This window comes from Euphorbia lathyris, chromosome 9 (assembly GCF_963576675.1).
Source record: "Euphorbia lathyris chromosome 9, ddEupLath1.1, whole genome shotgun sequence".
NCBI lineage: Eukaryota > Viridiplantae > Streptophyta > Magnoliopsida > Malpighiales > Euphorbiaceae > Euphorbia > Euphorbia lathyris.
Genome location: NC_088918.1, coordinates 16,560,417 through 16,583,873, shown reverse-complemented (window position 1 = coordinate 16,583,873; position 23,457 = coordinate 16,560,417). Strand labels below are relative to the sequence as shown.

The following is a 23,457-nucleotide window of genomic DNA, read 5'->3' as shown; positions in this document are numbered from 1 at the left end:
GTTAAAATTCCATGAAAACTGTATACGAGCTTTAATTTTTTTTAATGTAAAAACACTCAAAAAACGAGCTTTAATTTTTTTTAATGTAAAAACACTAAAATATATCAAGTTAGGACCCATAAATCACGAAAGACCACCATAATTAAAAATCATGGATCACTACATATTGGAGAGTGCAGAACATGAAATTACACATGGAAAAACTCTAGCTTCTATAATAAGACTTGAAGTTACATCTCATAAACATTAGATTTACTATTGCACTGTTTTGACCGTAGAGGCTAAATCTTATCCCCCCCAATGGTAAAGTATGGATTTATATTATCATATTCATATAAAATTTCGATCTTACTTAGCCAATTTGTGGAACAAAATTAAGATTTTAATAAAATACTTATTGTTTATATTATTGAACTTAATTTATAATATTAAAAAGGCATAATACCTTCCCAACCCCTTCAAGTTGTCTCAATAGTGTAACTGACTCTCCAAACTTAGATTTATGATAATTAACCCTCTCAACTTACTTATTTGGAACAAATAACATCACAAATTGCTCAATTGGAACAAATAACTCCTCAAGTTGCTTATTTGAAACAAATAACCCCTAAACCTAAAAAAATATTCAACATAATATTACATAAAAAAAAATAAAAGATTTTCAAAATATCGGTTGCTACATCCAGTGGCGGATCCATGAATCGACGTCGGAGGGGCTAATTTTAGTCCGATTTTTAATTTTTCGAAGTCCAGCCTGTTACGGCTGGACAAATTTTTTTAACCTTCTTCTAGCACACTTAAATTTTATGGTTTTTGTATGTTAGCTAAAAATTGTAACATTTTCACTTTTTTTTTTAATTTTTAGCAATAATTTTTTTATAATTTTCATAAAATTTAATTTAGAAATTAAGTTAATTGAATCTCAAAAGTAAGAAATTGATTTTTTTTTAATAGAAAATTGATTTGTTTTATAGAAAAGAGATAATAAATTCTTAAAAAAAAGAGATATAATAAAAATAACTTCATATAAAACAAAAAATGAGCTTGGTGTGATTTGAACACTTAAATTTTATGGTTTTTGTATGTTAGCTAAAAATTGTAACATTTTCACTTTTTTTTTTAATTTTTAGCAATAATTTTTTTATAATTTTCATAAAATTTAATTTAGAAATTAAGTTAATTGAATCTCAAAAGTAAGAAATTGATTTTTTTTTAATAGAAAATTGATTTGTTTTATAGAAAAGAGATAATAAATTCTTAAAAAAAAGAGATATAATAAAAATAACTTCATATAAAACAAAAAATGAGCTTGGTGTGATTTGAACCCATGACATCTCACCTTAAACAAGACTCTTAACCAACTCAACAACTTTAAACTTTTAAGATAATACTACATAGGTTAAATATATACTAATAATTGGGGGGCTACACGGGACAAAACTAACGGTACTCAAGAGCGGAACCGATGGTCGGGATGGCTTCGGCCCTCCAGGCTCTAGGCTGGATCCGCCTCTGACTACATCTAACTAATCTACTAATATATTTGTTGTAACGATATTTTTTACCTGAATATTTAATTTTAACACTTTGATCGGAGGAAAAGTTTGGAGGGTTAGAAAGGAAAATATTTGAAAGGGTCATGAATAAATTTTACAAAATTTGTTCTTAACCCTTTCAAATATTTCCCCTTTAACTCTTCCAAATCTTTCATCCAATCAAAGCTTAAGAGTTCAAGAAAAATAATACGTTTTATTAAAAAATATCTTCAAAAAGCAAAAATAATTATAAATCAACTTGTTGTTGTAGGGTTTCTAGGAGCGGTGGCAGATCGAGAAATTTCCAAGGGGGTCAACATCAAAAAGAAAAAAACACAAACGATCAATGAAAAGAGAAATATTTTGGAAATAAAGTTTTTGCAAATTTTGGAGATGGTATTTAAGGATTTTTTTTTTTTTAAATCCAATGATAGTGAGGGCAATTTTAAGATGGAATAAGTAAGAAGGTGAAAATGAAAAATGTAGACATAGTCTAGTGTTTGAATATTTGAGTTTCCCAAATAAAAATCAATTAGGAAAAAATCTTCATAATTTAGAAAAAGAATAATTGACAAATAAAATGATTAAAATATTATTTAGAAAAAGATTAATTGACCAATTAACACCTTGAACTCGTATAATTTGATTACTAACGTTATAAATGGTAATGGTGCAATTTTACTTTAATTTACACAAGTTTGATCTTTTTTTTTTGTTCGTAAGTGTATTCAGCGCCGACAGCAGTGACTATTCACTTTCGCAGATCGTTTGCACCTCTATGGATGGGACTGCTGGCCACGGAAATTCTTTCCATTCCCAAAGGCGAGGATCGAACCCTGGACTTAAGTTTGATCAATTTAAGATATCATTAATGAAACTATTTCCTTAATTGTGAATTATATTATCTCCACTATTTTTTTTTATTAGAAGCTCGGCTCGGGGGAAGGAAAAGGCGAAAGGAGGGATAACCCGACAGGGAACCCGACCCCTAGCCAAACCAACCCACCCGGAGAAATATATAAAAAATAAAAAATGAACAAATACAAAGAGTTTTAGAGAGAAAAAAAAATCCAAAAAACACAATCACAAGGAACTAAGAGAACCTATAGGATACCCTATTACAATAGTCATTACTTAATAACTCATTACAAAACTCAGGAGCACCATGCCACCATTTGAAGGAGTCCGTTGAAGAGCCAAATTTTGCTAGGGCGTCCGCCACCTGATTTCATTCTTTATATACATGGGAAATGAAAAACTCCATTCTCGAAACTAATGATAAATAATGTAACCAGTCATGTCGAAGACTCCATGATATCACCATAGATTTAGATTTGAAAAGATTCAACATGTATGTAGAATCAACTTCAAGCCAGAGCTGAGTCGCAGGTAATAAAAATCGCACGCATTGCACCTTGTAATTCTGCAATAAAAGCAGGCGTGTCAAAGAGCGGAAAAGCGAAGCATCCTTTCGGGAAACCACGACCATTATGGAAAACACCCCCAGCTCCCTCCCTGTGACCACTAGAAGAGCCATCTAAATTGACTTTCGTCCAACCGAGACTAGGGGCTTGCCAATGGACCTCCACAATGCAAGGCGCACGAGGTAAGTTACCCTTGATACCAAGCTGTCTGAAAACGTGAGTGTGAGACCATCGATTAAAAGAAGTGCTGGAAATTAATAGACTTGACTCTCTGATGAAACGCCATAGTTGACGAAGCATAACATGTATGTTAGGATTCTGATCCTCAAAACAGACTTGATTTTGCGAAGTCTAGATGATGCTAGATACGCCGACTCTCCAAAGATCTTTCATTTGTGGGAACTTGAGCCTACATTAGCATGTAAATGCATTGATTCTTTATGAGAGGGCTAGTACATATTGTCTTTAGGTAGGGTTTGCTTTGGTTGCCTAGTCAAAATGGTAAAATTTTGGAAGAACATAGGATGAAAAAGGCATTTAGATCCCAAATTCACTCCACAAAAAGCTTACCCGTGCATTGCACTCACACTTTTAGGATAACCAACTTGTGCCTTAGCCTATTCTTTGAGGGATGATGATGGAGTGAGGACCACTTTTTGAATAAGGTTAAAAGAAAAAAAAATAAAAATAAAAAATAAAAATCCCAAATAGGAATTTTAGAAGATAACAAAAATATGTTTGAATAAAGTCTTTTCATTTTCAGGACACATGTTCATATCTTGAGCCTGAAGTGAAATGTTTGGATGGTTGTCTTTTGTGTGTTTGAAGAATAGTTTGGCCAATGTTATGAAACAGGCTGTGTAGAGTGATTAGGTTGAGGCAGAATTGCTCAGTGTTGAGAACTGAGTATGGTGAATTGCATTGCATGTAGACAGAATTCTTACACTTAAATAGCCATTCACTTTCATACCTTAGCCTTAGCCTAACATTACAACCTATGTTTAAGACCTTCTGACTATGTTTGGATAATTTTTAATCCATGGAGATAGGGCCAATAAGCAAAATCATAGCCTATTGATGTGTGTACTGAGCTGAGGAGTGAAGTTCCATTCCCTTCCTTGTGGCAACAAAGGCCATTTGAGAGTGAGTGAAAATTCCGTCCTTAGTAAGGCACTTTGGGGCATACAGGTTGTTGGATTGAATTTTGAAGTTCAACCTTACGCTTTGACGAATTTCTTGAATTGGAATGCATGTTTTAGATCTGGTCTAACCACATTTTTTTTATCAAGCTCTTGTGTGCTAATCAAAGGTTGAGTTAGTTGAAAGTTGAATAAAGTTCTGCTGCTATTGTTTTTTTTCTTTTTGTTGTCTATTATCTCTTCTAGATCTGTTCCAGTTCTTGTTCTTATGTTTTCTCTATTGCCTTGTTTCTATGTCATTCCCGTTTGTTTTTATTTTCTTTGTTTTTCCCTTTTTTGTTGTTCTTTTCTCTATTTTCTGTTGTGTTTGCTTGAGGACAAGCAAAAGTTCAATTTGGGGGTATTTGATGGGTTCATAATTGACCCTAATAACCATATATTATTTCACTAAAAATGAGCTTATGGGGTGTTAATTGTTATCAATTTGGGACTAAATAACCCTTATTGCAGATTTTGTGAAGAAAAATGAAAACTGCTGTCAAACAGCCCGTTGCAGGAAAAAGTAAAGGGAAATCTATGGACCAAAGGGCAGTAGCATGTAAAGAGATGGAAGACAGCCAAGCAAAGAAGTGGGACCAGTGGAGATCTAGATTGCTGAAGAAGATTTGGGCCTTGAAGTGTTCAAGTGGCCAAAATCTGTCAGAACGGTCTGTTTTAGTGTACTTTTTAGTATATTTTATGTTTCTTTCCTCCTAATTAAATAGATTACTGTAAAATGAGAGAAATAACTTTTGTTGGGGGGCTGAAACTTCATCTTCCACGAGAGTTCTCTTTAATTTGAGACCTAACTCCATTAATGGGGATTTATTGCAATTTATGTGGTTGTTCACTCATCATTATGAGTGAGTAGTCAACTGAACGGGCTTGGCCAGCAAGGGCTGGTTATGTAAGTCTTCTATTTTCTTATTTATGAATGAATGATGATATATGTTGTTGTGCTTGATAAAGCTTTCACTCTATTGCTAAATGCATGTATCTTAGTGTTAGATGAATGATAGGAAACTGCTTCCATCTTCACGGAACCTTTTATCAAACGTCCAAACCCCGACACAGGAATGTTAGGGGATTGTATCAAGGGTTTTCTAAACAGAAATGCTGTTTCGCTCGTAATGCAAGAAAGAACCAACATTAAGGGCACTTAAGGTTGTAGTACATCTTAGAATCTTAAGAACACACGAAAGTTGACTTAAGTGAGCTTTAAAACAGAGACCTTGACTTCACTTTATGTCATTCATGAATAAATATGATGTTTAGAGGCTGAAAGTAACCTGTTCCGCTATGGCCTAGTCTATTCTATCTTTTTATCAGTATGAAAACTCATTTTATTACACTGAATATCTTAATTAGTATTTCTGTTACCACATCACAATATTTCTCAACTAAAGAAAATCACACACCACAAACACCCTGTTCTGCAAGGTTTTTCTAGTAAAATTTGGTCATCAATCCCTGTGGAGACGATACTTGACTTATCACTTTATTACTTGTATCTAGTACACTTGCTAGAGTCACATATCAGGACAACACCACTTATAGACAGCAAATGAATGAAGGCAAGAGCTGTTAATAAGAGAAGATATCAGAATAAGTCTGTCAGCCATAGATAAAGATCTCCCTTTCCAAAGACTGAACTTGGCGAGAATTTTATCCGCAATGGGCTTTAGAAAACGGACACGAGGAGCACCCTCAAATAAAAGAATTCCAAGATAACGAAAAGGGGTGCTACCAACATGAAGACCAGTCAGTGTAGCAAGAGACAATGCCCGCCTATGCCCCACTTTTTCACCGAAAACAACCTCCGATTTATCCCAATTAACCATCTGGCCAGATAACGATCCATAGAACCTGAAAATTCTTTCAATCATTTTCATGTTTTTAATAGAGGCTTTTAGGAAAATCAAAATATCATATGCATAAAGCAAATGCGAAGGGAATAGAGAGGAGCGTGTGTATGACATAGGAGTTAAGGAACCGTCCTGAACAACATTGAGGAGCAATCTGTTAAGGAATCAATAACATATCACAAACATATGTATACACGTGAATTTTTTTTGGTACAAAATAATTTCATATTTTTCACGTGTTAGAAAAAAAATCTAAAAATCAAAATATATCGTCGAGTTTAAGATATTTCCTCTCTAAATCTGTTGTAAAATTATAAAAAAAAAACATAATATTTTTTCTTTCTGAATCACTGATATGTAACTGGTATAAAATATAGGTGAACTAGTTTTTGACTCGTGCGATGCACAGATTCATCTTAATATATAAATATTAACAAGATATTTCCTCTCTAAATCTGTTGTAAAATTATAAAAAAAAAACATAATATTTTTTCTTTCTGAATCACTGATATGTAACTGGTATAAAATATAGGTGAACCAGTTTTTGACCCGTGCGATGCATGGATTCATCTTAATATATAAATATTAACAAAAATATAATTTAATAATTACAATTAATGATATAAAGGTGCTATATAAATTAAATATTATTATTTTATTTTCACATTTAATTTAAATAATCTTTTTATAGATAAATATAATAATATAACTAAAATAAATATATGATATATTATATTATATTTTTTATCAGTAAAAAATAATGAAGTGACACCTCAGCTCCATCGTTACTGTTTTATATTATATATATATAGATATGCAGAGAATTAGAGAGATTTTATGGATTAATTTAAATTATGTAGAACTTTTAGACATAGATATGCAGAGAATTAGAGAGATTTTAGGGATTAATTTAAATTCTGTAGAACTCTTAGATATAGTACGGATAAAATAATCTTTTTATAAATAAATATAATAATATAATTAAAGTTAATATATTATATTTTATATTATATTTTTTATCAGTAAAAAAGGAGGAAGTGACACCTCAGCTCTATTGTTACTGTTTTATATTATATATAGATATAGATATGCAGAGAATTAGAGAGATTCCGGGGATTAATTTAGATTCTGAAGAACTTTTAGATATAGATATGCAGAAAATTAGAGAGATTTTAGGGATTAATTTAAATTCTGTAAAACTTTTAGGTATAATATATAAATTAAATATTATTATTTTATTTTCACATTTAATTTAAATAATTTTTTTATAGATAAATATAATAATATAATTAAAATTAATATATTATATTATATTTTTTATCAGTAAAAAATAATGAAGTGACACCTCAGCTCCATCGTTAGTGTTTTATATTATATATAGATAGATATGCAGGGAATTAGAGAGATTTTATGGATTAATTTAAATTATATAGAACTTTTAGATATAGATATGCAGAGAATTAGAGAGATTTTAGAGATTAATTTAAATTCTGTAGAACTCTTAGATATAGTACGGATAAAATAATCTTTTTATAAATAAATATAATAATATAACTAAAGTTAATATATTATATTATATTTTTTTATCAGAAAAAAAGGAGGAAGTGACATCGTTACTGTTTTATATTATATATAGATAGATATGCAGAGAATTAAAGAGATTTTAGGGATTAATTTAGATTCTGTAGAACTTTTAGATATAGATATGCAGAGAATTAGAGAGATTTTAGGGATTAGTTTAAATTCTGTAGAACTATTAGATATAGTATATAAATTAAATATTATTATTCTATTTTCATATTTAATTTAAATAATCTTTTTATAGATAAATATAATAATATAATTAAAATTAAAATATTATATATTATTTTATATTTTTTTATCAATAAAAAATAATGAAGTGACACCTCAACTCCATCGTTACTGTTTTATATTATATAATATATAGATTTTAATGTTGTCTAAAAATTGGTTCAAAAGTAAAATTACACACTTAATGACGTTAGAGTAAAATTGCTCTTAACAACAACGTATTTCTAAATTGTAACTTAACCTTCGATTTGGATTTGGGCTTGAATGGAAAGGCCCAACAATCAATGGGTCAAAAGAAATACTAAATTGCAGTCGGAGTTGTCTTCTGCAACAAGTCGAGTTTCCAGAACGAAACCTAAGCTATACATTTCCTGTTTCCTCTGGTTTCTTTTCTTTTCTTTTCAAATCTATCTCAAACTTACTGCAGTGGATTAGATGGCTTCGATTGCTACTGCGATGGTGGAGGATTCGAATATGGAAGACGATCAACTAGGCTCTATGACCACAGATGATATAGTTAGAGCGTCTCGTCTTCTGGATAATGAGATTCGTATTCTAAAGGTGTGAATTCTTATAGTTTTTGTTCTTTTTCCGATGTTAGGGTTTTCATCGGAAAACGTGGTGTTTATTCTGACCTTTGTTTGTATTCGGAAATTCAGGAAGAGTTGCAGAGAACGAATTTGGAACTAGATTCGTATAAGGAGAAGATAAAGGAGAATCAGGAGAAGATTAAGCTCAACAAGCAGTTGCCTTACTTGGTTGGGAACATTGTTGAGGTAATTCATACATATATGGAATTCTTTGTAATTTAATTTTAGAATATAAATCAGAATGATCTATTTATTTCGCTGCTGTTTAAGTTCATGGAATAATTAGATTAAATTGAACTCCAGCCTGAATGGTAATGGATTGAAATTTGGACAATCCCTGTTTAAATCTAGCTCCAATATAAGATTGCAAAGAACAGACCCTTAGTGTCCAGGAAACACGACCAACGTTTAGCCTTCCAAACTGTAAGAAAATGCAAAATTAATTATCACCGAAAGTCATGATGACAACATCTTGAAGTCCAATTAGTCTGGCACTGAGAGCTAGAAGTCATTTGGACTGTTGCCTTTTAATCTTTTGAAAGAATATGTGCATTCACTCCCTTTTCAAGTTTATTATGTGTAGAACAGAATGTTTTATGTCTCAAACAATGCTTAACTGATCAACCACATGAATCTTAAGGAGGATTATTTTCAGATCGATGCTTTATAGCACACCTACTGAAAATGTGGGTCGTGGGTGTACTCTTCATCAATATGTCTATCACAGACAACTATTCATTTACTTATGTAGGTCTTGAAAATTCCTGCAGTATTGTTCTCTAAAATCCATTTACTGTGATCTGATTGTGTAGATACTGGAAATGAACCCAGAAGACGAGGCTGAGGAAGATGGTGCAAATATTGACCTTGATTCTCAAAGGAAGGGTAAATGTGTTGTGTTGAAAACATCTACTCGTCAGGTGAACTGTCTTAACTTGGTTCTGATTTTTAGATGAAGCAATCTTTAGTGCTTTTGTTCTTGAAATTTATTATACTCCTAAGTCATTTTTCTCTAAATATATGTTAGTTATTCTAGCTAGATAGTACTACATATTGGTTTATGTTATTGAAGTTTAATACATATTTCATCTTTCTATTTTTGTTGGAATTGAATAGGTGTACAAGCAATAATTAAATTAATGTCTTTTTTCTTGCTTCGAAATCTATAACCAGTTAGCGAGCGAACAGTTTTAAAATTGCTAACATTGATCTAAAAGCTTGATTTAAGTGAATGTCTATGCATTTAAAAATATGAATATAAGTGATGAACATTTACCTGTGTTATATTGATCACAAGTAGAAGTAATGGCCTATGGGGCTATTCTTCTGTAACAGCTACTAGATTATCAAATATCTGTAATTTCACAGATATTCATGTGCTTCCTTTTTTGCAGACTATTTTTCTTCCAGTTGTTGGTCTTGTTGACCCTGACAAACTGAAGCCCGGTGATTTAGTTGGTGTCAACAAAGATAGCTACCTAATCTTGGATACTCTTCCATCCGAATATGACTCAAGAGTGAAGGCCATGGAAGTTGATGAAAAACCAACAGAGGACTACAATGATATTGGGGGCTTGGAGAAACAGGTATCTTTCTCTTAGACTTGAAGATGCTTTAAGCAGCAAATCTGTTATAACTGTTAGGTGCTAAGTATAATTCTTTTACTTCTGCAACAGATACAAGAGCTAGTTGAGGCAATTGTGTTGCCCATGACTCACAAGGAACGATTTCAGAAGTTAGGTGTTCGTCCTCCTAAAGGAGTCCTCTTGTATGGACCTCCTGGAACTGGAAAGACCTTGATGGCACGTGCTTGTGCTGCACAAACAAATGCCACTTTTCTAAAATTAGCAGGCCCACAACTTGTTCAGGTATAATAATTGTTATAGAATGATCTAATTGTTTCAAAATGATCTCTTTCATATTATTTATTTCAGTCTCCTAAGTGCTCTTTTTTTTCTTTAAATAAAAAGAATGTGAGATTTTATCACAAGGCTTTGTTTTTTCTTTTCCGTAAATATTTTATTCCAATTATGTTCTTGCAGATTTATCTATAAATAACTGACTGGAAAATTAGTTTATGGATATTTGAGCAGTAAATTACTATCTCTTTTATGTTCTCACATTGCAATTAGTTATCATGGGCTAATTATACAGTGTATCTAAAACTTTGTGCAATTAGCTAATTCCATAGAAGACTAACCAAACTTGTATTATGTGCAGATGTTCATTGGAGATGGTGCCAAACTTGTCCGTGATGCCTTTCAGCTTGCGAAAGAGAAATCTCCTTGCATCATATTTATAGATGAGATTGATGCAATTGGTACCAAACGGTTTGACAGGTATCCTCACTTCTTCAGTATACTTTGATGCAGCTATTCTCTGCAGAGGTCAATGCTTACAACATTATTATTTGTAAATAAATTTGGCATATCTTAGCTGATTAGTTGTGATTGATTGCAGTGAAGTAAGTGGAGATAGGGAAGTACAGAGGACCATGTTAGAGTTGCTTAACCAGCTTGATGGCTTTAGTAGTGATGACAGAATAAAGGTTGGTTAATGCTTTTGTTATATCTTCTGCTTATGTACCCATTTTTAAATTATTAATTGGATATCAACTCTGTGGAATTAAGTTGCTGACTTTACAGAACAGAAGTTCTTGCACCCTTAATGTCGTTTTTTGGACCTGTGATATATGCTTACTTTGGCATGGATTGTGTGAATCCCTTGTAAATTTTACAGAGTAATTTATAATTTGTAAATCCCTGAATAACTTTCAGGTGATAGCAGCAACAAATCGTGCTGATATCTTGGATCCTGCTCTCATGCGTTCTGGTCGATTGGATCGTAAAATCGAGTTTCCACATCCAAGTGAGGAAGCTAGGGCTCGCATTTTGCAGGTTTGCCAAAACAATATTGCTTTCTCTTGAGCCTTTTCTGTATTGTTGCGCCAAACAATAAATCTTGTCTTAATCTGTGCAAATGCTTTAGATCCACTCGAGGAAGATGAATGTTCATCCTGATGTCAATTTTGAAGAATTAGCGCGATCCACTGATGATTTCAATGGGGCACAACTAAAAGCTGTTTGTGTTGAGGCAGGGATGCTAGCTCTTCGCCGAGATGCAACTGAGGTACTCTCTCTACACAATTAATGTCATATATGAACACATTGATGTTGATGCTCATTCCTTAGGAAGCTACTTCGTGTTTTCTCAAATTTTATCGCCTTAGTGAGTAGCTTTGCTGCCACTAATCATCAGGGATGGCGATCAAATAATTATATTTTTAACTTCTAGTAAAGATCATATATGGTCCATTATTTTGAGATACTATATTCTCTATTCCTTAGTTTTCTCACCTAGACATGTCATACTAATGGATAGTCATCTCACTTGATTTTGGCAGCAATGTAAAAATGATATGCAACATTGATTTTTGTGACCCTTATCGGAGAATCCAATCCATCAATTAGCCAACTGATATTCTGTTTGCCTTGAGAGCACCATTATTGGCTTTACCATCATTTGGAGTTTGAAAGACTGGAAATGCCTTTGTTCATGTTAGGGTTAAAAGCATAGATGGGCACTCAAAACTTTGTCTAATCTTTCAATATGGTCACTAGCTTTTATTTTGTTTAAATATTTATTTTTGTTTCAATAAAGTCAGCTTGACAATTTTCCAGCAATTTCAGTACCGAAATGCCAATTTGGATGGTTTATTTACTACACAAAAATAACCCCATGTTAGCGCAACATGTCTAAAATATTGTGTCAAGTGGAATCCATTTACTTTTAACTCAACAGAGCATTCATATGGCATAATATTTTTGACATGTGACGTATTTGTGTTGTGAACCATCCGAGTTAGCATTCGAAGGTGGATTTGCACACAAAGGGACTATTGAAACCACAAATTTAAGTTTAGTGACAGTCTTGAAACATGTCAGTGTATTTATCCGGTTGTCCAAGCTTAGAGGTTCTATATTTCTGCCGATGTTTATGTAATTGATTTGTTTGCACATTAAACTGAATGTGGGTGATTTGATTGGATTGGATATGAAATCAGGTGAACCATGAGGATTTCAACGAAGGTATAATTCAGGTCCAAGCAAAGAAGAAAGCAAGCTTAAACTACTATGCTTAAATTCAAATGAGATCCGATTTGATCTATTTCAAGTCAGTAAAGCAAAGCGAGATTCAGATGAGAATGACAATTTAGTTTTCTTGCACTCGTGGGTTGTAATAGTTGATTACAAGTCATGTACTTTGCTTGCTCCGTTAGAAATGGGGGACACCACAAAAATGCTGTAATCTGCAATGTTTGTCAAGTATTTGCTGAATCATTTTTACCTCTGCAACTGTTATGTGTTATTGCATTTAGACCATTTATTATTAACGTTGATAACTTTAGGGAATTAGCAGTGTGGGATCTAGCGGGTCGGGAGGGAGTTTGAGTACCCACTCGTCGCCAAACTACTCCATAAGAATTTGTGTATGGAGTTTTAATTTTCTTTATGATAAAGGTATCCAATTTTTTTCGATTAAACACCAGTAGGTATGGAGAACTCTCAATTAGAGTTTGATTGTGGAGAGTTGAGAAAAGTTAGCATTTGGTATTCTAAACATAGAGTATCATTGAATTTTCCAGCTCTGGTGGTATTCTAAACATAGAGTACTCCTTTTGGCAAAGTTGCTGCAAGAGTTTATTATTATTATTCAAGGTTATAAAAAATGTCAGGCGCTAGTCGAGCGGATATGGTCCTCGAAGATTAATTGGGATCAATCGGATTTGTATTTTGTATTTTTTATTTGTTAATCAATAAATTATTATATAAATTCAATTAGAATATATATTATACTGTTGATTTTAGATAGTATAAAATTATTTAATATAGAAAAATATGTATATTTGGAATATATATTTTAAAAAATGTACAAACTTTAACATTTCAACAATGATATTATTGAAACATATGAGAAATGAATTATAATAAAGAAAAAATAAATTTACAATAAAAAATGATTTTCTCCAACGTCATTTAGGTGGCGTCTAGGCGGTCGAGACAGTCTAGCTGGAGCCCAAGTAGTTAAAAATCGGCTAATAGCAAAAAAAAAAAATGCTTAGAGGGACTAATCAAAGATATCGGAACATATTCTTGATTTCAAGTGTTTAGACGGGGGTCGAGGCAGTCTTCGTTTTGAACAGTGTTATTATTAGTTGAATGGTTTTTTTTATAGATTAATATTTTAATATGTGTGATCAAATTTTTTTTTTAATATGGATTTAATATTGTTTGCCTATAGGGTCAAATGTTTTTTTTTGTTTCGACACTATTTTATATTTTAGGTATATAATTAATTGAGTTTTTCTTTTATAAATCTAAATGTGTATATTTTAAATTTTTTGTATTTAAATGTGCATATACTTTTAGTTAATGCCATTAAAATGATCTAAAAGTTTTTGGGGAAGTGTCGATTTAACCTTAATATATAAAATAGAACAATTTTAGTCTCAATGTGAAACTAATCTAGATTTTGGTAGCAAAATTTGGGGCTAAAGTGGTACTATTCACTAACGTTGAGGCGTCATTCTGTTATTTAGAGCTGAAATGGTACCGTTTCACGAGCGTTGAGGGTCAAATTTCGTTATTCATGGCTAAATTGGTACCATTTACAAATGTTGAAGCTAAAATAAAGCTAATTTATATGTTGGGGTTAAATTGACACTTCCTCAAATTTTTTTAAGCCATTTTAGTACCTTATGTTAGTGTATGCAAGATATTATTTTTAGGGTAAACAATTTATTAATCATTTCCTTTTTATCTAATACACGGTTTAATCTCATTATTTTGAAAAACATATTATAAGGTTTTTGTTTTATTTTTTTTGTCAATATTAACTCTTTGGTTATTCTGTCTATTTTTTTTTAAAGATTTTTAACCATTATATTTGGCATACACCAAGACATAAAATAACAGAGAAATAAGGTCATTTTATATCGTACTGTAGATGTCTTGAAAGCTAAGATATGTTCGATTAAAAATATTAAAAAATAGATAAAATGACTAAATGGAAGTCCATTTGGGCCCTCAAAGTCCCCTACCGCATTAGGAGTTTCCTATGGCTGGGAGTCAAAGACAGGCTCCTCACGAATGCAGATAGACACAGAAGGCACTTGGCTGTATCTGGTGCCTGTAGCAGATGCAGCGGCCATGTGGAAACCTTGTGCCATGCTTTGAGGGATTGCCCGAATAGTAGAAAGGTTTGGGAAGGGGTCCTTCCTCACCACATCCTTCCTTCCTTTATGGGGTTCTCTGATATTGACTGGTTCTCTGAAGGCGTTAATGGGAATTTGTTGGCCAGTATGGAGCACGGGGCTATTCTCTTCGCTATTATTTGTCACCAAATGTGGAAATGGAGGAATGAAGAGTTATTTGCTGAGAAGACTGTCTTTATTCCTGACCTCCGGTTTTACTTCTCGAAAAAACTCTCTGTTATTACAAAGAGTTTTGAAGGAGAGCCCCTGGTTCACCCCTCCCCGGTTAAAGAGGTCCAGTTAGTTGGTTGGAGGAAGCCCAGGGAAGGGGTTGTCAAGTTGAATACGGATGGCTCCTGCCTTAGTAATGGCAGAATTGCTGCTGGTCGAGTTCTTCGGGATGCTGGTGGCGCCTGGCTGGCTGGGTTTACCCATAACTTAGGTACGGGCTCCTCCTTTACTGCAGAGCTCTGGGGGATCTTGTCTGACATTAAACTCGCCATTCGCATGGGTGTTAAAAGACTTTCGGTGGAGTCTGACAATTTGGAGGCTATCAACAGGATTTCGGATAGACAGGCTGTTTGTCTTAAGAGTCAGAATCTCATTAAAGCCATCTTGAGGCTTCGTCCTGCCTTCGATTCTCTTACCTTCTCCCATATTTATAGGGAGCAAAACCGCGTGGCGGATCGCTTGGCAGCTGCTGGGCATGGGGGGATGTTAGGTGTTTCTACCCTTTCCGTTCCTCCTTCTTTTCTGTTACCTTCTCTTCTTGAGGATAGGATTGGGGTCAGTCTTCCTAGACTGATCCCGGGTTAGGTTTTTGTTTGTTTGTTTTTTTTTCTTCCCTTCTTACCAAAAAAAAATAAATAAAAGATAGACATCTTATAATGTATTTTTCAAAATAAAATGACTAAACAATATGTTACGTAAAAAAATAAGAACTAATAAATTATTAACCGTTATTTTTAACCTCTTATTAATTAATAAAAAGTAATAATCTATTTTTGTTTATTTTCTTGTACAAATTAACTTAATATTGAGTGTTCATAAATAGATGTTTGATCATTGTCGGGTGCACATAAAACGGTTGGAATAGAAATGGAAAAGACGCATCCCTGTAATAATAATAGGGTAAATAATTATAAAGTCTTGTGTTTTTATCTAATACATTACTTAGTCTCTGTATTTTTAGAAATAATTATATAGTCCTCTAGTTTTTGTTTTTGTTAACTCCTTAGTCCTTATGCTTGGGTCAATGGTCAAACTATGCTAAATAAATTTTTAAATACCACAATTACTCTTTACTTTATGTTTTAATGATAAAACATCTATTTTTCTATTTTATATTTTTTTTCTCCTTTTTCCTACATAAACACAATCTCTCCAATATAAAATCCAATATAAAGTAATTGATTTATTAATTTTAATTTAATAACGTAAAATTTGTTGACTAAAAAAATAAATGAAAAATATATGATTTTTAATTTTCGAATCACATCCGGGTCTGGTGGGGATTTTTCTTTCTTCTTTAATGTAAGCGCATTGCGCAAAAAAAACTTAAAGAAAAATATATGATTTTTAAAAAAATTATAATAATATTTAATGTTAGTTTAAAGATATTATATTAAAAAATAAAGAAAAAAAATTACAATTTAAGAAAATTAATAATACATTTTTTTCAAATATATTAATTTCGGTGTATATGTAGTTCAAAAACTTCATTAAAATTAATTAGATTAAATTTGAAACTAAAAGATAATTTTTTTATGTGTATAACTAGGGGAAATTTTAGACTTTCATTTACAAAAATAAATGGAAGGACTAAATAATTGATTAAGATAAAACTTAAAAACCTTATAATAATATGATGGACTTACTAGCGTGTTTAAGTAAAAACATAAGGACCTTATAATTATTTACCCATAATAATATTAAGGGAAAAGTACAAAAATAAACCTTATGGTTAGACCTGTTTTCAAACAACACCCATGTGGTTTAAAAGTTTGCAAAATGGCACCTTGAGGTTTATTCCGTTAGCAAACACATATCAAATTGACTAACGGTGTTAAAAGTCAAAGGGAAAAGAGTTAATTTAGTCCTTATATTTATTTATTTTATAAATTCTCCCCCCTTATTATCTAATTATCATAAACAAGCCTCAAAATAAAAAATAAAAATAAAAAATAACCTCTTCTCCGTCTCTCTTTAATTTTCTTTTTTTTTTTGGCTCTTCCCTCTCCGTTAATTTCTCTCTCTAAAATCAATTGATTTTTTCTAAATCTTATTAATTGAACTTTAGAAAACTCATATCCACTGGCTTTAACTGCTGCATGATGAACTAAGTTCCCTCCCGCACTATCTCCAGCCATGAAACAACGCTTCAGATATGCGATACTCGAGAATCCTTCAATTTCTGTGGTGTCGATGAATTTTAGAGTGTCGAAACAATCTTCGATTTGTGCTGGATATCGATATGCTCCGGTGCGAGGCGGTAGTTGACGGAGATGACGAAGGCTGAGAGCTCACGTGCGAGTCGCCGGCATAAGTAGTCGTAAGGTTTCGAACTGGGAGACAAGTATGCAAACCGCCGCCGTGGAAGAAGAAGATAACAGGAAGGCCGCTGTGATTGGAAGCAGTTCCAGCGGTGGGAGTGAAAAGGCGGAACCCATTGCTTGCTTAATTACAGATGCTACTTGGGATTTCGTTGGAGATGAAAATTAAATTTCATTTTCAGAACTTCACAGTAGAAAACCCTCAACACATAACAAAATTCTTCCATAAACACAAGATATTGAACAAATAACTAGGTAAATCACGTAACATAATAAGATTTAGAAAGAGATTTGAAAATCTTTTAGAGAGAGAAATTAACAAAGAGGAGAGAGAAGGGAAGAAGAAAAATTAAAAAGAGATGGAAAAGAGGGTATATTTGATTTTTATTTTTTATTTGGAGGCTTATTTGTGATAATTAGATAATAAAGAGGGAGAATTTATAAAATAAATCAATATAAGGACTAAATTAACTTTTTTCCCTTTGTCTTTTAACACCGTTAGTCAATTTGGTATGTGTTTGCTAACAGAATGAACCTCAAGGTACCATTTTGCAAACGTTTAAATCACATGGATGTTGTTCGAAAACAGGTCTAACCACAAAGTTTATTTTTGTACTTTTCCCTAATATTAATAGGAAAGGAAAATAGTTGGAATAAGAATGGAAAAGGAGAGAGATACGTGGAATTGGAGAATTGATGGGCACTTGTTTGGTTTGAATTAATGGTCAAAATTAGGGTGGTAATGGTGCGGGGCAGGAACAGATATGCATTTATCATTTCGTCTTCAAATATTTACGGGACAGTTTCTAAGAATTCGAATTAAATGATTTAGGAATTTTTTCATCCATCCTCTTTCCATACGGTTTCGGGGAATCCATATGCCCAAGAAATTAGTAATATTAATTTTATATATACAAAAATTTAATTATAATATTTAAAAAAGTAACAAAATACATTTAATATTGTACTGGTTACACTACAGAGTAACCAACAAACTGGTTACAGATTAATATGTAACCAGTTTGCTGGTTACTCTTTAATCTGTAACCAGCAATTGCTGGTTATATTATCCTGTACATATTTTTTTTATATATAAAAGTTACTAATTTATTATGATACATTGATATAAAAATAATGGTTAGAAATAGGGCCGGTCCTCACAATTTAGGGGTCCTAGGCAAAATAAGCAGTAAGGGCCCCTTTAATATAAAATTTACAATTTAGGTCCCATGTAGGAAATATTAAATTTTAAATTGATTTTTATTAATGTCATTACATAAATTAATTTTTAATTTTCAAATTTAATCAAATTAAGGTAATAAAATTAAACTTTTTTAAAAAATGAGGTAATAAAATGAAACTTGTCTTCTTACACTTAACTACCCATATATATATCATTTATATATTAAAAAAAAATTACAAAGGTGGGAATCGAACACATGCCCTCTTTAGTTAGAGAACAAGGTAATAGCATTATGCAACTTTGAATTTATATATTATACTTAAAAAATAAGGTATTTATTTATAATTCTAAAATTTTTTTTGGGCCCCCTCCGGCCATGGGCCCTAGGCCCAGGGCCGGGCCTGGTTAGAAATTAAAAATAATAATTTTATTCGGGGATTCCCACGGAAATTTACACGGTAACGAGACGGGGATCCCCACGGGACGGATATAGCAATCCCCATCTCCATCCCCATTTAGGTTTCGGGGGAAAAAATTTCTCGCTCCCCCCATTCCCAATTTTTACGGTTATTCATCATCCCCGTCGGTTCGGATATCCGCGGTTTTTGAATAATCTCCTCTCCATTATCACCCCTAATCAAAATGTCCATATTAAATTTGTTCCGCACTATTTGTTTAGCTCAAATCAAAATTTGGATAGTAAATCAATTCTAAAATTGATTATTTAACGAATTAACTCAAATACAATCTAGAAACTTTTTTTGGGTTAAGGGACTTAGACTATATTTTGAATATTTAGAGTAAATTTAATGGTTCGCAAATTATCATTTCACTTCATATTGTATGATTTGCAAAGCTATATTTAGTTCTCATTTTATGATTTTGGTTAATGAGAAGTTTTTTTGCTTCTCATTTCATAAAATGCGAACCAAAATCATAAAATGAAAACCAACAATCACGGTGAATGCAAGTATAATTTCGACTTTTCTCTATAAGTATCAGCAATTTCGAGCCCAGTTAATATGGTGAAATTATTAGAAGCATCCGGTTCTCCATATCAAACGGAGAAAATTCTATACATATTTTGACATGCGTAATACAGACCTACGCATATTATAAAAGGTCCACTATTTTATTTATTCAGTGGGATCACAATATATGTGTCGAAATGTAAATTAAGGGTCCTTCAAGTGACATGGAAGACCATGTACTTAATATAAGAACTCGTTAATGTGACTAAAATGATTTCAAGGTTTTTGTGAAAGTGTTAATTTAGTTCCAATATACAAAATAAAACAATTTTAGCATCAATGTTTGTAACTAATTTAGATCTGGGTAGCGAAATTTGGGGCTAAAATGATACAATTTCACAAACGTTGAGATGTCAAATTCCGTTATTCGATGCTAAATTGATATCATTTTACAAATATTGAAATTAAAATGATATTAATGGTATATTGGGTTAAATTGACACTTTCTCAAAAATATTAAAATCATTTTGATACCTTAGATTAGATTAGTGTATGCTCTAGTTCTGAAGACATTATTTTTTGACATCATATTAATAATAAATAAAAGCTATTAATCTAGTCTATTTATTTTCTTGTACAAATTAACTTTTTTTTTTTTGGGAAAGGTACAACTTAATATAAACTATATGTGAATAGATGTTTGTTCACTATTGTCGGATGCATGATTTGGACAGTAAAGTTAAGTAAATGAAAATATCTATACAATATACTAAATCTGTAGACAGATTTTTCATGTGTCACTTCTAAAGTATATGTTTGCTGATGTGTCAAATGCAGGGAAATCATATTATCTTTGAGTTTTTTTTTAACTGCTCATCTCTCTCCAACTTCTCTCTCCACTCAATTTACGGTTTATTACATGTGGTTTTGCATTATCTAACCTCCTTTGTATGTGCATATACATTTAACAAATTTAAATATTGCAGATGTTTTCTCCTTTCTTATGTTCAGTTTACTTCTCTCATGGGCTTCTCTCTTCTCCTTCCTATTTCATGGCCTGCAAGATTCTAATTTAATTTCTTATCTTTATATTCCATTATATCAAACATTTTTTTCAAAAATTTTAAATAAAAATTTGCATAATTGATTTAGTAAATACTTGCTTCCCCCATAAAATAATAAAAAAAAGCTTTCCGTGCAAAGCACGGGTATACTGCTAGTTATTCTAAATATTCCTAATCTATTATTGTTGTGGAAACAATGTTGAATTAAAGACTAGTATGTATATCGAGAGATGATGGTTTCATAATTGGTATAACACCCATTTAGCTCCCTAAATTAAAGCTTCAAAATTAGTTACAACTTTAAACTATCAAAATCATCAACCATATCTCTGGAATAAGTAAAAATCATCAACTGAGTCTTAATTTTATCTTAAAATCAGAAACTGTGACTATTTGATATGCATTGCAATTATCCATGAGTTTGTTCAAAATGAGTTTAGAGAAAAGAGTCTGAAACTGTTCAACCGAATGATTTCGATGAGACCTCAATTGATGATTTTGTTTAAAATAAACACTCAATTAATGATTTTTTTTTAGTTTAAAGATAAAGATTTGATTAATAATTTTGATAGTTTAAAATTTGAATTGATTTTTGTTAGAAATATGGGATCACAAACATAAAATAGGGACGTGATTAATCAATGTCCTTAAGGAAATATTAGCCCCCACTATCAATTGCTATTGGGTTTCTGACTAAGTTTCCTCTAGGATTTCCCTAACATAAAATTAATGATAGCAATTTCACTAATTTCCCTATGAACATATTTGAATAATTAAAACAGTAAATCAAAAGGTATGAAGGATTGAGGATATTTATAGCCAAAAAGCTGGTTGTCAAAACAGTTATAAAACTGTTTTATCTTTATCCAAAATACAGATGTCTCCAGACAATACAGATGTCTCTTAGACAATATAAAATACAGATTTCCTTCTTATTCTTTCCATGTGGAATTTTCACAACACTAATATTAAAGACTAATATCTAACAATAACGTCTTAGTTTGGAGAGCTAAATGAGTGTTGTACGTTTATAATTTTATGTCTCTTAATATGGACAACATTGTTTGGTTGGAATAGGAATGGAAAAGACACCTTGTTATAATAATAAGGAAGGAAAGGGGTTGAAATAGGAATATGGAAAAGGGAAGAGACACTTGGAATTAGAGAATTGATAGAAACTTGTTTGGTTTGAATTAATGGTCAAAATGTCCATTAAATTTAGCTCAAATCAAATCGAAATTTAAATAATAAATTGATTTTAAAATTGATTATATTTAACAAATTAACTCAAATATAATCTGAAAACTTTTTTAACTTAAAAGACTTAGACTTTATTTATTTATTCAATATTACTGTTGATTTGTATCAGTTCAAGAAATAAAATTACAACCCGATAAAAAAAGAAATAAAAGTAGAGAGCCCCACTAAAATGTCAATTATTATCCTATTTTTGGCACCTCACGCGTCAAATCTAACGCCAGACGTGGTTTTTTAAATTCCTGTTTTCTTTTCTGTAACTTTAAAATACAAAGTTTGTTCTTTATATTATTGATAACAAACTAAATATTAGTAACAAGTGCCTTTTATAGTAACTAATACTCTCTATTTCAAAATAATTATCATCTCTATTTCAAAATAATTATCATATTTTATCGATTTTAGTTTCCAATGTAATTTTTATATTATTTTACCCTTATTAATTAATTTAATATAATTGTGCTATTGTTATTTTAAGTTTTAAATATATGGAGAGTGGTTCTATTAAAGGAGTTACATAAAAATGAGGATTATTAAAAAAATGATTGATTTGAAATGTGATAATTATTTTAAAATGAAGCAATTATATATGTAGTAACATGGAAATAACACTTGATAGTGAGTGCTCTTAGAGTTCATTTAGGATCCGTTTGTTTTATTTGTTGTTTATTGTTGGTGTTTGCTGTTGGAAAATGTTATTTTTTTTAAAAAAAAAAACATGAATTTTCTGTTTTTATAAAAAGTTATTTTTCAACTATAAAAGACAAACAAAATGGGATCCGGATCCTCTCCTATTTTACTAAAACAGAAGAGGTCCAGTTTATTAAATCCCAGCCCTTCTTTGCATACAAAGGGCTAGGATTTAATTAATATTTTGTAATTATATTTTGAGTGCAGTAATTATTTTATTTGTTGTTTTTCTCTTCAAAAGCAGTCCGACCTGCTTGTGTCATGGTTCCCTACGAATCTATTAATTTAGGGTAAATTACACCCATGGTCACTAAATATTATTTATTTTTACAATATGAATACTAAACTTTAAAACATAATATAAACGTCACTTAACTTTATACATTTTAATGTTATAACAATTAAATTTGAATAAGGTGCAAAAATACTCCTAACATTCACACTTAGGAGCATTTTTACTCCTAACGGTTAAAATGGTGCAATTTTACCCCATAACATTGGTAAATCTGATCAATTTGAGAAATAATTCATCAAACTATTTTCTTGGTCACAAATCTTGTCATCAACACTTCACATGTGTATCAATTTATCACTCATTAGTAGCATATTACAAACATACAATTAGATGTGAAAAAATTTAAAAACAAAATAAAAAATATATATTTCTTTTGTACAAGTTGGATAAATTTTTTTTTAATATTTTACCAAATTTATAAATATTAATCTCCAATTCTATTATTAAATTATAAAAAATAAGATTTTTTTTAGAACCAACTGATATGCAATTAATACAGAATAAGGAATAAAACATCTGTTTTTTATAATAATGTTTAAAATTGATTCAACTTGTCAATGTTAGGGGTAAAATTATTCTTGACTGCCAATGTTAGGGGTAAAATTGCACCATTTTAGACGTTAGAAATAAAACTGCTCCTAAATATGAACGTTTGGAGTATTTTTGGACCTTATCCCAAATTTAATTGTTATAAAGTTAAGTGACGTTTATATTATGTTTTAAAGTTTAGTATTCATATTGTGAAAATAAATAATATTCAGTGACCATGGGTGTAATTTACCCTAAAT

At 31.3% G+C, this 23,457-nt stretch overlaps 1 protein-coding gene across 2 annotated transcripts; it reads left to right on the top strand.

Moving 5' to 3' along the window:
* The first annotated feature begins 8,134 nt into the window (after positions 1 to 8,134).
* Positions 8,135 to 12,759, top strand: LOC136205983 (26S proteasome regulatory subunit 6A homolog). 2 transcript variants are annotated; one of them, XM_065996863.1, is made up of 10 exons: positions 8,135 to 8,375; positions 8,474 to 8,590; positions 9,217 to 9,324; positions 9,799 to 9,990; positions 10,081 to 10,272; positions 10,625 to 10,743; positions 10,865 to 10,952; positions 11,182 to 11,301; positions 11,393 to 11,533; positions 12,468 to 12,759. In XM_065996863.1, the coding sequence occupies exons 1-10, from the start codon at positions 8,250 to 8,252 to the stop codon at positions 12,543 to 12,545; spliced, it is 1,281 nt and encodes a 426-aa protein (XP_065852935.1). In that variant the 5' UTR covers positions 8,135 to 8,249; the 3' UTR covers positions 12,546 to 12,759. The 2 variants fall into 2 exon arrangements, with proteins under 2 accessions (XP_065852935.1, XP_065852936.1); XM_065996864.1 differs by lacking the exon at positions 12,468 to 12,759 and adding an exon at positions 11,808 to 12,441.
* Positions 12,760 to 23,457: the final 10,698 nt, after the last annotated feature.

Bases quoted from the DNA above. Each gene is read 5' to 3' on its own strand.
- LOC136205983 (XM_065996863.1), top strand. From the start codon at position 8,250: ATGGCTTCGATTGCTACTGCGATGGTGGAGGATTCGAATATGGAAGAC. The intron at 10,744-10,864 runs GTATCCTCACTT...GATTGATTGCAG, and splicing joins GGTACCAAACGGTTTGACAG to TGAAGTAAGTGGAGATAGGG. The intron at 10,953-11,181 runs GTTGGTTAATGC...AATAACTTTCAG, and splicing joins GTAGTGATGACAGAATAAAG to GTGATAGCAGCAACAAATCG.